Source organism: Bufo gargarizans, chromosome 4 (assembly GCF_014858855.1).
Source record: "Bufo gargarizans isolate SCDJY-AF-19 chromosome 4, ASM1485885v1, whole genome shotgun sequence".
Classification (NCBI taxonomy): domain Eukaryota; kingdom Metazoa; phylum Chordata; class Amphibia; order Anura; family Bufonidae; genus Bufo; species Bufo gargarizans.
Window position 1 is genome coordinate 216609332 of NC_058083.1, and position 12585 is coordinate 216621916.

General features: G+C 46.8%; 1 protein-coding gene across 5 annotated transcripts in view; it reads right to left on the reverse strand.

The window, feature by feature from the left end:
• Positions 1-1075: 1075 nt before the first annotated feature.
• ECE2 (endothelin converting enzyme 2) overlaps positions 1076-12585 on the reverse strand; it is a 99390-nt gene continuing 87880 nt past the window's right edge. For all 5 annotated transcript variants that reach the window (XM_044289500.1, XM_044289498.1, XM_044289501.1 and 2 more), the window contains 3 exons: positions 4702-4892; positions 2737-2832; positions 1076-2629 (listed from right to left, as the gene is read on the reverse strand). In XM_044289500.1, coding sequence (XP_044145435.1) covers positions 2453-2629; positions 2737-2832; positions 4702-4892 — 464 coding nt within the window. In that variant the 3' untranslated portion in view covers positions 1076-2452. The remainder of the gene's footprint in view (positions 2630-2736; positions 2833-4701; positions 4893-12585) is intronic.

Here is a 12585-nt window from a genome sequence, read left to right on the forward strand (position 1 = left end):
ACCACAGCATGTTCTATTCTTGTCCATTTTGCCCCACAAGACTGATTCTTCCATTACAATGAATAGGTCTACAGGAAAAATGGATCGCACACAAACTTATTCTTTGTATGGACCATGTAAAAACTCATCCATGTTTGCCAAGTTTACAACCGTCTGTCTGAAAGAGGCCTTCGGTTATAACCCTAGAAGCAAGCTAGTTTAAAACTAAAAAGTGTTTCCTTGCTGGAAAGGACTCTTAAAGGGGTTAATTGCACCCACTAACATTTAGTCACTATAGTCAAGATATTGATTAAGTTATTCATTATTGGGCTATAACACATTCTTTCTATGGGATTTTGATATGTTCTATAATCCACATCAATGGAAATGTTCCTTAGACATCATATTCTGATTCTGATGACTATACAAAGACGATTTGGGAGATACTGCAACTCCTTATGGTGTAAGCCAGTACTCTCTGCTTTGCACTGATGAGGGGCAATCACCCCAAAACAGCAGTCATGTCAGACAAGTCATGTCTCAAGGCCTGTTTAACAGGTTGAACATTGACTTATAGGATACCTGTCTTACATCTGGTAGCATTAGAGGCAGAGCTTGCTAAGAGCTCATTTGCCTAACCACAAATCTACACACCTTAGGCTACTTTCACACTAGCGTTCGGGCGGATCCGTTCTGAACGGATCCGCTCATAATAATGCAGACGGAGGCTCCGTTCAGAACGGATCCGTCTGCATTATATTAGCAAAAAAAAGCTAAGTGTGAAAATAGCCTGGGACGGATCCGTCCAGACTTTCAATGTAAAGTCAATGGGGGACGGATCCGCTTGAAGATTGAGCCACATTGTGGCATCTTCAAACGGATCCGTCCCCATTGACTTACATTGAAAGTCTGGACGGATCCGCACGGATCCGCACGCCTCCGAACGGCCAGGCGGACACCCGAACGCTGCAAGCAGCGTTCAGCTGTCCGCCTGTCCGTGCGGAGGCGAGCGGAGCGGAGGCTGAACGCCGCCAGACTGATGCAGTCTGAGCGGATCCGCCTCCATTCAGACTGCATCAGGGCTGGACGGCTGCGTTCGGGTCCGCTCGTGAGCTCCTTCAAACGGAGCTCACGAATGGAAACCCGAACGCTAGTGTGAAAGTAGCCTTAGATGCTGCAGACCTTTATGAAAAGGATGAGGGCGTTTCATATCATTCAGTGAATGTATGGTGAACAGAAAGCTCTTTTTTTTTCCTGCAGCAGCCGAGGTTTGTGTTATAAAGAATATTGTAAATCCTATTAGAAATTAGTAGAGTTCTATGACCTGTATAAATGTCTTTCCCAGTGATGGCTATTATGCTAATCATGTATATTAGGGTACATTATCCAGTGACAAAGTACTAATCCTCTCCTGCTGATTTATCACACATAATAAAATGAAGATTTACTTGTGGCAAAACTGAAGGCAAGGCAAAAGTGGGGTAAACATATAATACATCTGTCAGACAAATGTACATATTATTATAGTATAGTAGGTAGAGGTTACTCCCAGAGAAAGAAAAGGATCAGACAGGTGAAATCTCCCCTGTCCGCACTGAGTTTTCCCTGACAGCAGTGCTTGAAGGATTGTCTAGTAGCTCTCGTAGACATTAGACTGATGCCAACCTTAACTGTAATTATGTAGGATTAGTATTTTACATACATATATATATTACAACCAGGGGCAGTCATAACATACTGTATGTGCAACTTGTACAGCTGCACAGGGGCCCAGAAGTCGGCGGCCCATTGTCAGCTCAAAGGGGTTGCCCAGGATTTTGATATTGATGGCCTCCTCACAACTTACCAAACATAATGCTGTACCGTGTATAGCGGTTGTGCTCGGTATTGCAGCTCAAGCCAAATGACTGTGCCTAGGCCAAGTGACTTATCCTGAGGCTAGGCCATCAACATAAAAATCCTGGATAGCCCCTTTTAAAGCTGAGTTCTGATGATTTTTAAATTGTATGTAATGGAGTGAGCAATTAAATTTCATTCTCAGATATTTGTAGATTGCTAGAGAGACATTATGAGGTGCTTTATACTGAGCAGTTTAAGCTGAAGGGGCCATATGCCGGTCTTGCACGGGGGCCCTCTTCTGTCCTTGTCCACCTCTGGTTACAACATGTTCCATGTTACAACAGTTTGGGGTGTAATCTAGTTATCTACGTGTAGTTGAAAAGAAGGTAATTTCCATTTATACTGTTGAGAAATAGGACTTTCATCCCTGGCCACCTAGTGCTGCTTCTGTCTTTGGCAGTGCTGTGGTAATATTCTTTGCTATGTTATCACAATGAGGACAAGGTAGGTAATAAGCTAAGTTCTCTTGCACACATTGCCTGCCAGTCTCACCACACATACATATTGTTTACCTGTCAAACACACTCTCATACACATGTCATCATTCCACACAGACAGAGTGCCATACACCCTCTCACCACACATCACAGTATTTTCCTGGGTTCATCAGGGTCCCTTTGGGACAGTTGAAATGTTCAGCAAAGTCCCTTGAATTTGACAGGGTCCCAATAACTCGAAATTTGGCTGGACTATGAGGATCTGTAACTAGCCCTTCATGGCTACTCTCGGGGGTTCGCACAGAACACCACACCTGCAAGAGAGTAAAGTAGCTTAGTTATCGGAATATATTCTGCTTTAGAGCGGTAGGGTTGCTAAGACGTTGTGCTATCAAAACTGCTCAGTTTATGTGGACGTCACCTGTGCAAATCCAACAAAGAAAAGCTGATGGTTGGTCATTCCCACTGCAGGCAATCGTTTTTCTTCACCATGTTTCTGTAACCAGGATTTGTATGCCTGAAACAATGGAAATAAGAACTAGTTTGCTAATTTGCATACCGTTTTTTCCAGAAGAGCATTGCATGGCCTTACAACTACTAGATGCTCACCATAAGGAGAAACAGCATCCCCAAATCCTAACCTAGGCCTCTCAAAACAACTCAAAACAGCTGTGATGCAGATGAGGTACTGGCTTAGGCCTGTTTCACACTTCTGGCAAAGAACAGCCTGCCGGACCTCTCTGGATCTGGCTTTGCTGGATGTTACTGGAATGCCCGCCGACCCCATTGACTATAATTGGGTCCAGTGGAGATCTGGCTGCTATCCAGAAAATATGCCGGGATTCGGCTAGACAAATACTGCTGCACACAGCCTGCTGGAACCACTGCTGGTGGTGTGAAACAGACCTCAGCTATAATCCTCAGTTATGTTTCAATGTTTTGGCGTATATCTGCTGCAGAATTCGGTGCAAAGTTTAATTGCGCCACAAACTGCCACTTTTAACTGCTCACACAAGGTCTAAAAAAAGGAGGCATGGTGTGGGCGGGGAGGAGGCAGGCTGGCCGGCCTGTCTCATTTATCATTTTCTACACCTGTTTTAGACATAGAAAATTGTCTAAATCTACGCCAGCAAGGGAGCTGGCGTACATTTAGACAGGCAGTGGATATGCCAAAGTTATGTAAAGGCCAGCGCCTTTACATAACTTAGGCGCAGCCACAGCCAGAGCAAAGAGATATTCTGTTCTTCATAAATGACCCCCAATCTTTCTATGCTCCCTTTAGAGATCAGATAGAGTGCACATAAATTGATGTAATTATGCTGCTGTTCAATCACAGCCTATCAGTAAGAAACCTTTCTTAATAGTGTATCAGGGGCGGACTGGGAACTTAAAGAACACCTGTCACCGCTCCTGACATGTCTGTTTTAATAGCTTCATGCATTCCCCACGTACTAACAATTCTGGAGCTTCTATTCTTAGTTCTGTATGTTGTGCCATTCCGTCTATTATTTCCACTAGAAGTTATGAATAGCTAGCAGTCTGCAGTAAGGGTACAGTCGGGAGGTAACCAGTTGGGGGGGATGTACCTGCACAGTCTGACAATGGCAGCGCTGATTGGACAATGTGTGTCTGTGTAGGTACACGCCCCCAACTTGTTACCTCCCCTCTGTACCCTTACTGAAGGCTAATAGCAATTCATTTATAACTTCTAGTAGAAATAATAAAGGAATGGCACAACATAGAGCCATAAGAATAGATGCTCCAGAATTGTTATTACATGGGAAATGCATGTAGCTATTAAAACAGACATGTCAGGAGCGGTGAAAGCTACTCTTTAAAGTGGCCTTGGAAAAAACTAAAAACTAAAAGTGGCCCCAATGTTGTAGGCAGGTCCAAATTGACAGAAGGTGGGGCAACACCAGTAGGCAGGACCAACACAAGCCACAAGTAGGCAGATACAACAGAAGTAGGCGGTACAAGCATTTTTTTAGTACAGCACAAAATACCACCGTACAGCAAAACCAAATACCACAATGCAACATAAAATACTGCCCAATCACTATTATACTATTATGTACCTGGCCAGTGGCCATGAGGTGGGCTTGGGTGGGCCCCTAGGCATGGGTCACTCTATGGCAATATTATTCAGTCACTATATGAAGCCATTATTCATTCCCTGTATGACGGTATTACTTTATGTATGTCTAATGTATGTATTATATATTGAGGTATTATTTGTCCCCTTTTACGGGGGTATTTTTGGGGTATTGTATGGCAGTACCATTTGGTAAAGGGGGGATAGACAGGGCCTTTTAATTCTTACCTTAAAATAAGTAAAATCTGCAGCACCCAACCTAGCACAAATATTTTACATTCTAGCACTTACATGGTATGCTGCCTTTAAGCCACCGTTGTCAGCGATGTTCTCCCCAAGTGTTTGGCGTCCATTGACCTTTTCTCCGTTCACACTGTAAGCATTATATTGACTAACCATGCACTCAGTACGATTTTTAAATGCCTCCAGAGATGTGTTTTGCCACCAAGGACGTAGATTACCATCCTCATCGTATTCCCGGCCTGTAATACACAGCATATTTAAGCACACAGCAAAGGCCTGTGTAACCTTTTGTTCCATATAACTCAGGCATGAACAAGGTTGGGTAAAGAATATCACCATATAATAATGACCAATAGATAATGCACATTTTTATCAGCCAGATGATTTGAGGGTACATCCACAAAGGGCGGATATGCTGCAGATGTGCAGTACCAGCAAAGTGGATGAGAGTCTAAGAAAAAAAATCCCAGATTGACCTGCAGTGCGGATTTTAAATCCACAGCATGTCAATTTTTGGTGCGTATTTCCACCTAGAATTTTACCCTTTGCGACAGATTTGCTGTGGAAATTCTACTGAGGAATTGCAACATCATATGCCCCGTGTGGCTGTACCCTTAGGCCTTAAATCTGACATTCAGACCAGAATAAGGCCTCTTGCAGACGAGCGTGAGTGGATTAGGTCCGGATGCGTTCAGTGAAAAATGCGTGATTTCGCAAGCAAGTTCATTGAGTTTTGTCTGCGATCACGTTCAGTTTTTATTGCGCAGTTGCAATGCAATTTAATGCGTTTTGCACGTGCATGATAAAAAACTGAAGGTTTACAAACAACAGCTCAGTGAAAAACGCATCGCATCTGCACTTGCTTGCGGATACGGTGCGATTTTTACGCAGCCCCATTCACTTTTACGGGGGCAGCGTTGCGTGAAAATCGCAGAATATAGAATATGCTGTGATTTTCACGCAACGCACAAGCGATGCGTAAAAACCAACGCTCATGTACACAGACCCATTTAAATGAATGGGTCCGGATTCCATGCGGGCACAATGCGTTCTCAGTGGGCCCCTACTCCCCCACCCCCTGCACAAGTCGCACATAACAAAGCAGACTTACTGCACTACATACCGTACATATATTTAATGTACAGCACCTCAACCAGCCTATGTTCATATAAAAAAAACTTGATAGATTATTAACGAAACTCCCCAGATTATTATTATAGACACAATCAGAGCTGAGATGACTTCTAGGTATAGAGGAAATCTGCCAGTATCCTTTTTTCCCCAGGACCTACCTCCTCAAAGGTGCTGCAGGGACCCCCATATTCAATCATCTGGTAGCATCTTGCTGCTGTTTGGGCAGGTAATATTTAAATGTATCTGTAAAATACATTTTACTGGTTGGCCCTAGGCACCCCAGTCCGACACTGTTTAGTACACAGCCATCCCATAGAAGTGAATGGGATAGCTTACTTGTAATTACACCCGCTCACTGCTGAGGTTGGAACAGCGAGAAGGTAAACAATTAAAAATAGGTAGCTGATTGGTGGGGGTGTCGGGAGTCAGACCCTGCAGATCTGATATTGATGACGTATCCTGAGAATAGGTCATCAATATAAAAAAAGTGGAGAACCCCTTTAACCCCTTAAGGACACAGGGCGTACAGGTACGCCCTTGTGCCCTGGTACTTAAGGACACAGGGCGTACATGTACGCCCTGTGCATTTTCAATCACCGCCGCGCGGCCGGCGGCGATCGGAACCCCGTGCCTGCTCAAATCATTGAGCAGGCACTTGGGGCAAATGCGTCGGGGGGTCCGGTGACCCCCCCATGTATGCGATCGCAGAAAACCGCAGGTCAATTCAGACCTGCGGTTTTCTGCGTTTCTGGGTTATTCGGGTCTCTGAAGACCCGATAACCCGGAACAGTATGGTGATGGTGGTGTGATTTCACTCCACCAATCACCATCCAGCGATCCTGAGTGGTGATGGTGACATCACCACTCAGGATCGCTTTCTTATTGGTCTGTGGGCGGTCCGGCGGCAGATTCAAAAGAGGCAGGCGCCCCTCTCCTCCTCCTTTTGTGTTCCGGAGCCGGAGGAGAGAGGAGCTGCCTGCACGTGTCTGCTGCCACCGCTGCACCGCTGCCTGCACCCGATCTGTGCCCCCCCAGGACCCGATCTCTGCCCCCAGCACCCCATCAGGTACATAGGGACAGCTAGGGAAAGTTTGGTTTAGGCCTCATGCACACGGACGTTTTTTTTCACGGTCCGCAAAACGGGGTTCCGTTGGTCCGTGATCCGTGACCGTTTTTCCGTCCGTGGGTCTTCCTTGATTTTTGGAGGATCCACGGACATGAAAAAAAAGTCATTTTGGTGTCCGCCTGGCCGTGCGGAGCCAAACGGATCCGTCCTGAATTACAATGCAAGTCAATGGGGACGGATCCGTTTGATGTTGACACAATATGGTGCCATTTCAAACGGATCCGTCCCCATTGACTTTCAATGTAAAGTCTGGAGTTCTGTTATACCATCGGATTGGAGTTTTCTCCAATCCGATGGTATATTTTAACTTGTAGCGTCCCCATCACCATGGGAACGCCTCTATGTTAGAATATACTGTCGGATATGAGCTACATCGTGAAACTCATTTCCGACAGTATATTCTAACACAGAGGCGTTCCCATGGTGATGGAGACGCTTCAGGTTAGAATATACAAAAAAACTGTGTACATGACTGTCCCCTGCTGCCTGGCAGGTGCTGCCAGGCAGCAGGGGGCAGACCCCCCCCCCCTGTTTTTAACTCATTGGTGGCCAGTGGGCCCCCCTCCCCTGTTGTTAACTCGTTGGTGGCCAGTGTGCGCACCCCCCTCCCTCCCTCCCTCTATTGTAATAATAGCATTGGGGCCAGTGTGCGCGCCCCCCCAACCCCCCTCCCTCCCTCTATTGTAATAATAGCATTGGGGCCAGTGCGCGCGCCCCCGCAACCCCCCCCCCCTCCCTCCCTCCCTCCCTCTATTGTAATAATAGCATTGGGGCCAGTGTGCCCCCCCCCCCGATCATCGGTGGCAGCGGAGTAGAAGATTCATACTTACCTGGCTGCTGCGATCTCTGTGTCCGGCCGGGAGCTCCTCCTACTGGTAAGTGACAGGTCTGTGCGGCGCATTGCTGTCACTTACCAGTAGGAGGAGCTCCCGGCCGGACGCAGACATCGCAGCAGCCAGCAGCCAGGTAAGTATGAAAATCTTCTACTCCGCTGCCACCGATGATCGGGGGGGGGGGGGGGGGTGTGCGCACACTGGCCCCAATGCTATTATTACAATAGAGGGAGGGAGGGAGGGGGGGGGGGTTGGGGGGGTGCGCACACTGGCCCCAATGTATTAAAACAATAGAGGGAGGGAGGGGGGGGGGGTTGGGGGGGCGCGCGCACACTGGCCCCAATGTATTAAAACAATAGAGGGAGGGAGGGAGGGGGTGCGCACACTGGCCACCAACGAGTTAACAACAGGGGAGGGGGGGGCCGCACAATGATATTCAAACTGGGGAGGGGGGGGGGGGTCTGCCCCCTGCTGCCTGGCAGCCCTGATCTCTTACAGGGGGATATGATAGTACAATTAACCCCTTCAGGTGCCGCACCTGATGGGGTTAATTGTACTATCATATCCCCCTGTAAGAGATCGGGTGCTGCCAGGCAGCAGGGGGCAGTCTTGTACACAGTTTGTAGTGTATTCTAACTAGAAGCGTCCCATCACCATGGGAACGCCTCTGTGTTAGAATATACTGTCGGATCTGAGTTTTCACGAAGTGAAAACTCAGCTCTGAAAAAGCTTTTATGCAGACGGATCTTCGGATCCGTCTGTATGAAACTAAAACCTACGGCCACGGATCACGGACACGGATGCCAATCTTGTGTGCATCCGTGTTCTTTCACGGACCCATTGACTTGAATGGGCCCGTGAACCGTTGGCCGTGAAAAAAATAGGACAGGTCATATTTTTTTCACGGCCAGGAAACACGGCTCACGGATGCGGCTGCCAAACGGTGCATTTTCCGATTTTTCCACGGACCCATTGAAAGTCAATGGGTCCGTGAAAAAAAACGGAAAACGGCACAACGGCCACGGATGCACACAACGGTCGTGTGCATGAGGCCTTAGGCAGGGAAAAAAAAAGGGAAAGGTAGTTTTTTTGAACTTTTATTGCATCACCCCAGTTAGGGTGTCTGGGGTGCCACTTGCCCCCCCCCCCCACCTTTTTTGGGGTGCTTTTTTTTTTTTTTTTTTTTGAGTTCGCTGACTGTGGCCGGCACTTAGCGTCCGGCCACTGTTAGCGCATCGCACACCCCACCGCTGATCAACTTCGGACGGTTGATCAGCAGTTTTGAATTTTTTTTCCCCACATTTTTTGCCCTTTTTTTAGTTAGTTTATTTATTTTTTCTGTTAGTTTTAGGGTGAGTTCGTGAACACCCGTGCCCCCTCACACACGCACACCAAATAAAGTTACACACACGCACATATACACGCAGACACACACTCCCCTATGGCCCGCCGGACGTTCTCGGCCGAGGAGGCATACGCCCAGCTTGCCTCCGAGTCCGAGAGTCCCAGTGAGGATGAGGATGACCCCACATTCCTGTTGTCATCCGCATCCTCCTCATCATTTAGCGATGATGATGAGCCCCCAAGGCGGCGGAGACGCCGCCAGGCGGAGCAAGGGGACCGCCATGTTAGGGACCCTGTGGCCCACACTAGTACGAGCAGCTCTGGGGCTCGTACTGGTTTCCCGGCCCACCAGTTAAATCCACCGGAGCACCCTGCCGGTGAACTTGTCTGGTGTAGCACAGAGCGATACGAGCCCGTGATTCCCGATTTCGTAGGCCAATCAGGAATCCAGATTTCCACAGTGGGCTACACTGAATATGACTTTTACGCCCAACAGTTCGTCGCTCAACACCCGGGCTCCTTTTTGGCCAGGCCCGGTGGCTGGACGCCGGTCAGTGCAGCCGAAATGAGGACATTTTGGGGCCTCGTGCTGCATATGGGCCTGGTCAAGAAACCCAGTGCCAGGCTGTACTGGAGTGGGGACGTCCTATATCAGACCCCACTTTACAGTACGGTTATGACACGCTCCCGGTTTGAGGCCATCCGGAAATGTCTGCATTATTCCGATAATGCAGCATGTCCACCCCGAGGTGATCCTGCCCATGACCGTCTGTACAAGATACGGCCGGTCATCGATCACTTTGGGGCCAAATTCATGGAGGCCTATGTACCTGGAAGGGAGGTCGTGGTTGATGAGTCTCTCATTGCGTTCAAGGGGAGACTCATTTTCCGCCAGTATGTGCCTTCCAAGCGGGCGAGGTATGGCGTGAAGCTATACAAAATTTGTGAGAGTACCTCAGGGTACACTTACAAATTTCGTGTATACGAGGGGCGAGATTCCCGGATTCAACCCCCAGAATGTCCCCCCACTCTGGGTGTTACCGGGAAACTTGTGTGGAACCTTATGCACCCACTGCTGGATAAGGGTTACCACTTGTACATGGATAACTTTTATACCAGTATCCCCTTGTTCCAGTCCCTTGCCGCCAGATCCACGTCGCTTGTGGGACCGTGCGGAAAAATCAACGCGGCCTCCCTGCCCACCCCCTCCAGGTACCTATCCCCAGGGGTGAGACCCGTGCCCTTACCACTGGAAACCTGTTGCTGGTCAGGTATAAGGACAAGAGGGATGTCCTTATGCTGTCCACAATTCATGGTAACGGCATCACCCCTGTCCCTGTGCGAGGTACCGCGGCAACTGGTCCTCAAGCCCGATTGTATCGTCGCCTACAATCGGTATATGGGAGGAGTTGATCTCTCGGTTCAAGTCCTCAAGCCATATAACGCCATGCGCAAAACCCGGGCATGGTACAAAAAAGTTGCGGTCTACTTGGTACAGGTTGCCATGTACAACTCTTTTGTACTATCCCGAAGCGCTGGCAGCACAGGGACATTCCTCCAGTTCTATGAGGCAGTCCTCAAGGCCCTGATCTTTTCGGACCGGGAAAGAGCAGGCCGGAGTACCTCGGGAACTGTAGGCGCCCGGATCGTCCCTGGCCAACACTTTCCAGGTGTGGTCCCCCATACTGGAAAGAAGGGACGAACCCAAAAAAAGTGCAGAGTGTGTCGCAGGAGGGGGATACGGAAGGACACGACTACTCAGTGCGACACATGCCCCGATCATCCGGGCCTCTGCATTGACGGTTGCTTCAGGGAGTATCACACTTCCATGGAGTACTAAATTTATATCCCAATTTAGCACTGACATCGGATAAAAAAAAATGGTTCTCAGACTTGAGACACCCAAAAAAACTAAAATAATTTATTAAAAGTAGACATAGGTATTGCCGCGTCGGTAATAATCTCCTCTATAAAAATGCCCCATGACCTAACCCCCCAGATTAACACGGTCCAGAAAAAAAAAAAAAAGGTGCAAAAAAAGTTTTATTTTGTCACCTTACATAATAAAACGTTTAATAGCAAGCGATCAAAAAGTCATATAGCCCCCAAATTAGTGCCAATAAAACCGTCATCTCATCCCGCAAAAAATGAGCCCCCACATAAGATAATCAGATAAAAAAAAAAATAGGAAATGACTCTTAGGCTTTAGAGATACAAATTTTTTTTTAGGGTATCAAAAAGGATAATATAGTCTAAAACCTAAATAATTGTAAAAAAAAGTTGACTTATTAGGTATCGCCGCGTCCGTAAGAATCTCCTCTATAAAAATACCCCATGACCCAACCCCCCAGATTAACACAGTAAAAAAAAAAAAAAAAAAGGTGCAAAAAAATATATTTTTTGTCACCTTACATAACAAAAAGTTTAATAGCAAGCGATCAAAAAGTCATATAGCCCCCAAAATAGTGCCAATAAAACCGTCTGCTCATCCCGCAAAAAATGAGCCCCCACATAAGATAATTGGCTAAAAGAAAATAAAAAAAAATGACACTTAGACTTTAGAGATACCCAAAAAAAAATGTTGTATCAAAAAAGATAATATACTCAAAAACCTAAATAATTGTAAAAAAAAAGTAGACTTATTAGATATTGCCGCCTCCGTAAGAATCTCCTCTATAACAATATCCCATAACCTAACCCCCCAGATTAACACGGTTAAAAAAAAAAAAAAAAAAAAACGGTGCCAAAACCGCTATTTTTGGCACTTTTCCATTTCAGTCCGTTTTTTCCGGTAACAAAACAAGGGTTAACAACCAAACAAAAGTTAAAATTTATTACCCTGATACTGCAGTTTACAGAAACGCCACATTTGTGGTCGTAAACTGCTGTATCCGTAAAAGGGAGGCCGCAAAAGGAAAGGACCGACATGGTTTCTGGAAGGCCGATTTTGATGGCCTTTTTTATTGACACCATATCCCTTTTGAAGCCCCCCTGATGCCCCCCTAGAGTAAAAACTCCCTAAAATTGACCCCATCTAAGAAACTACACCCCTCAAGGTATTCAAAAATGATTATACAAACTTTATTAACCCTTTAGGTGTTCCTCAACAGTTAATGGCAAATGGAGATGAAATATCAGAATTTCAATTTTTGGTAACCTTGCCTCACAAAAATGTAATATAGAGCAACCAAAAATTATATTTGCCCTAAAAATACTCCCCCAAAAAATGCCACCTTATCCCGTAGTTTCCAAAATGGGGTCACTTTTAGGGAGTTTCGACTCCAGGGGTGCATCAGGGGGGTTGAAACAGGACACGGTGTAAATAAACCGGTCCATAAAAATCAGCCCTCCAAAAACCAAACGGCGCACCTTTCACTCTACGCCCCGCTGTGTGGCCGTACAGTAGTGTACGGCCACATATTGGGTGTTTCTGTAAACGGCAGAGTCAGGGTAATAAAGATACAGTCTTGTTTGGCTGTTAACCCTTGCTTTGTT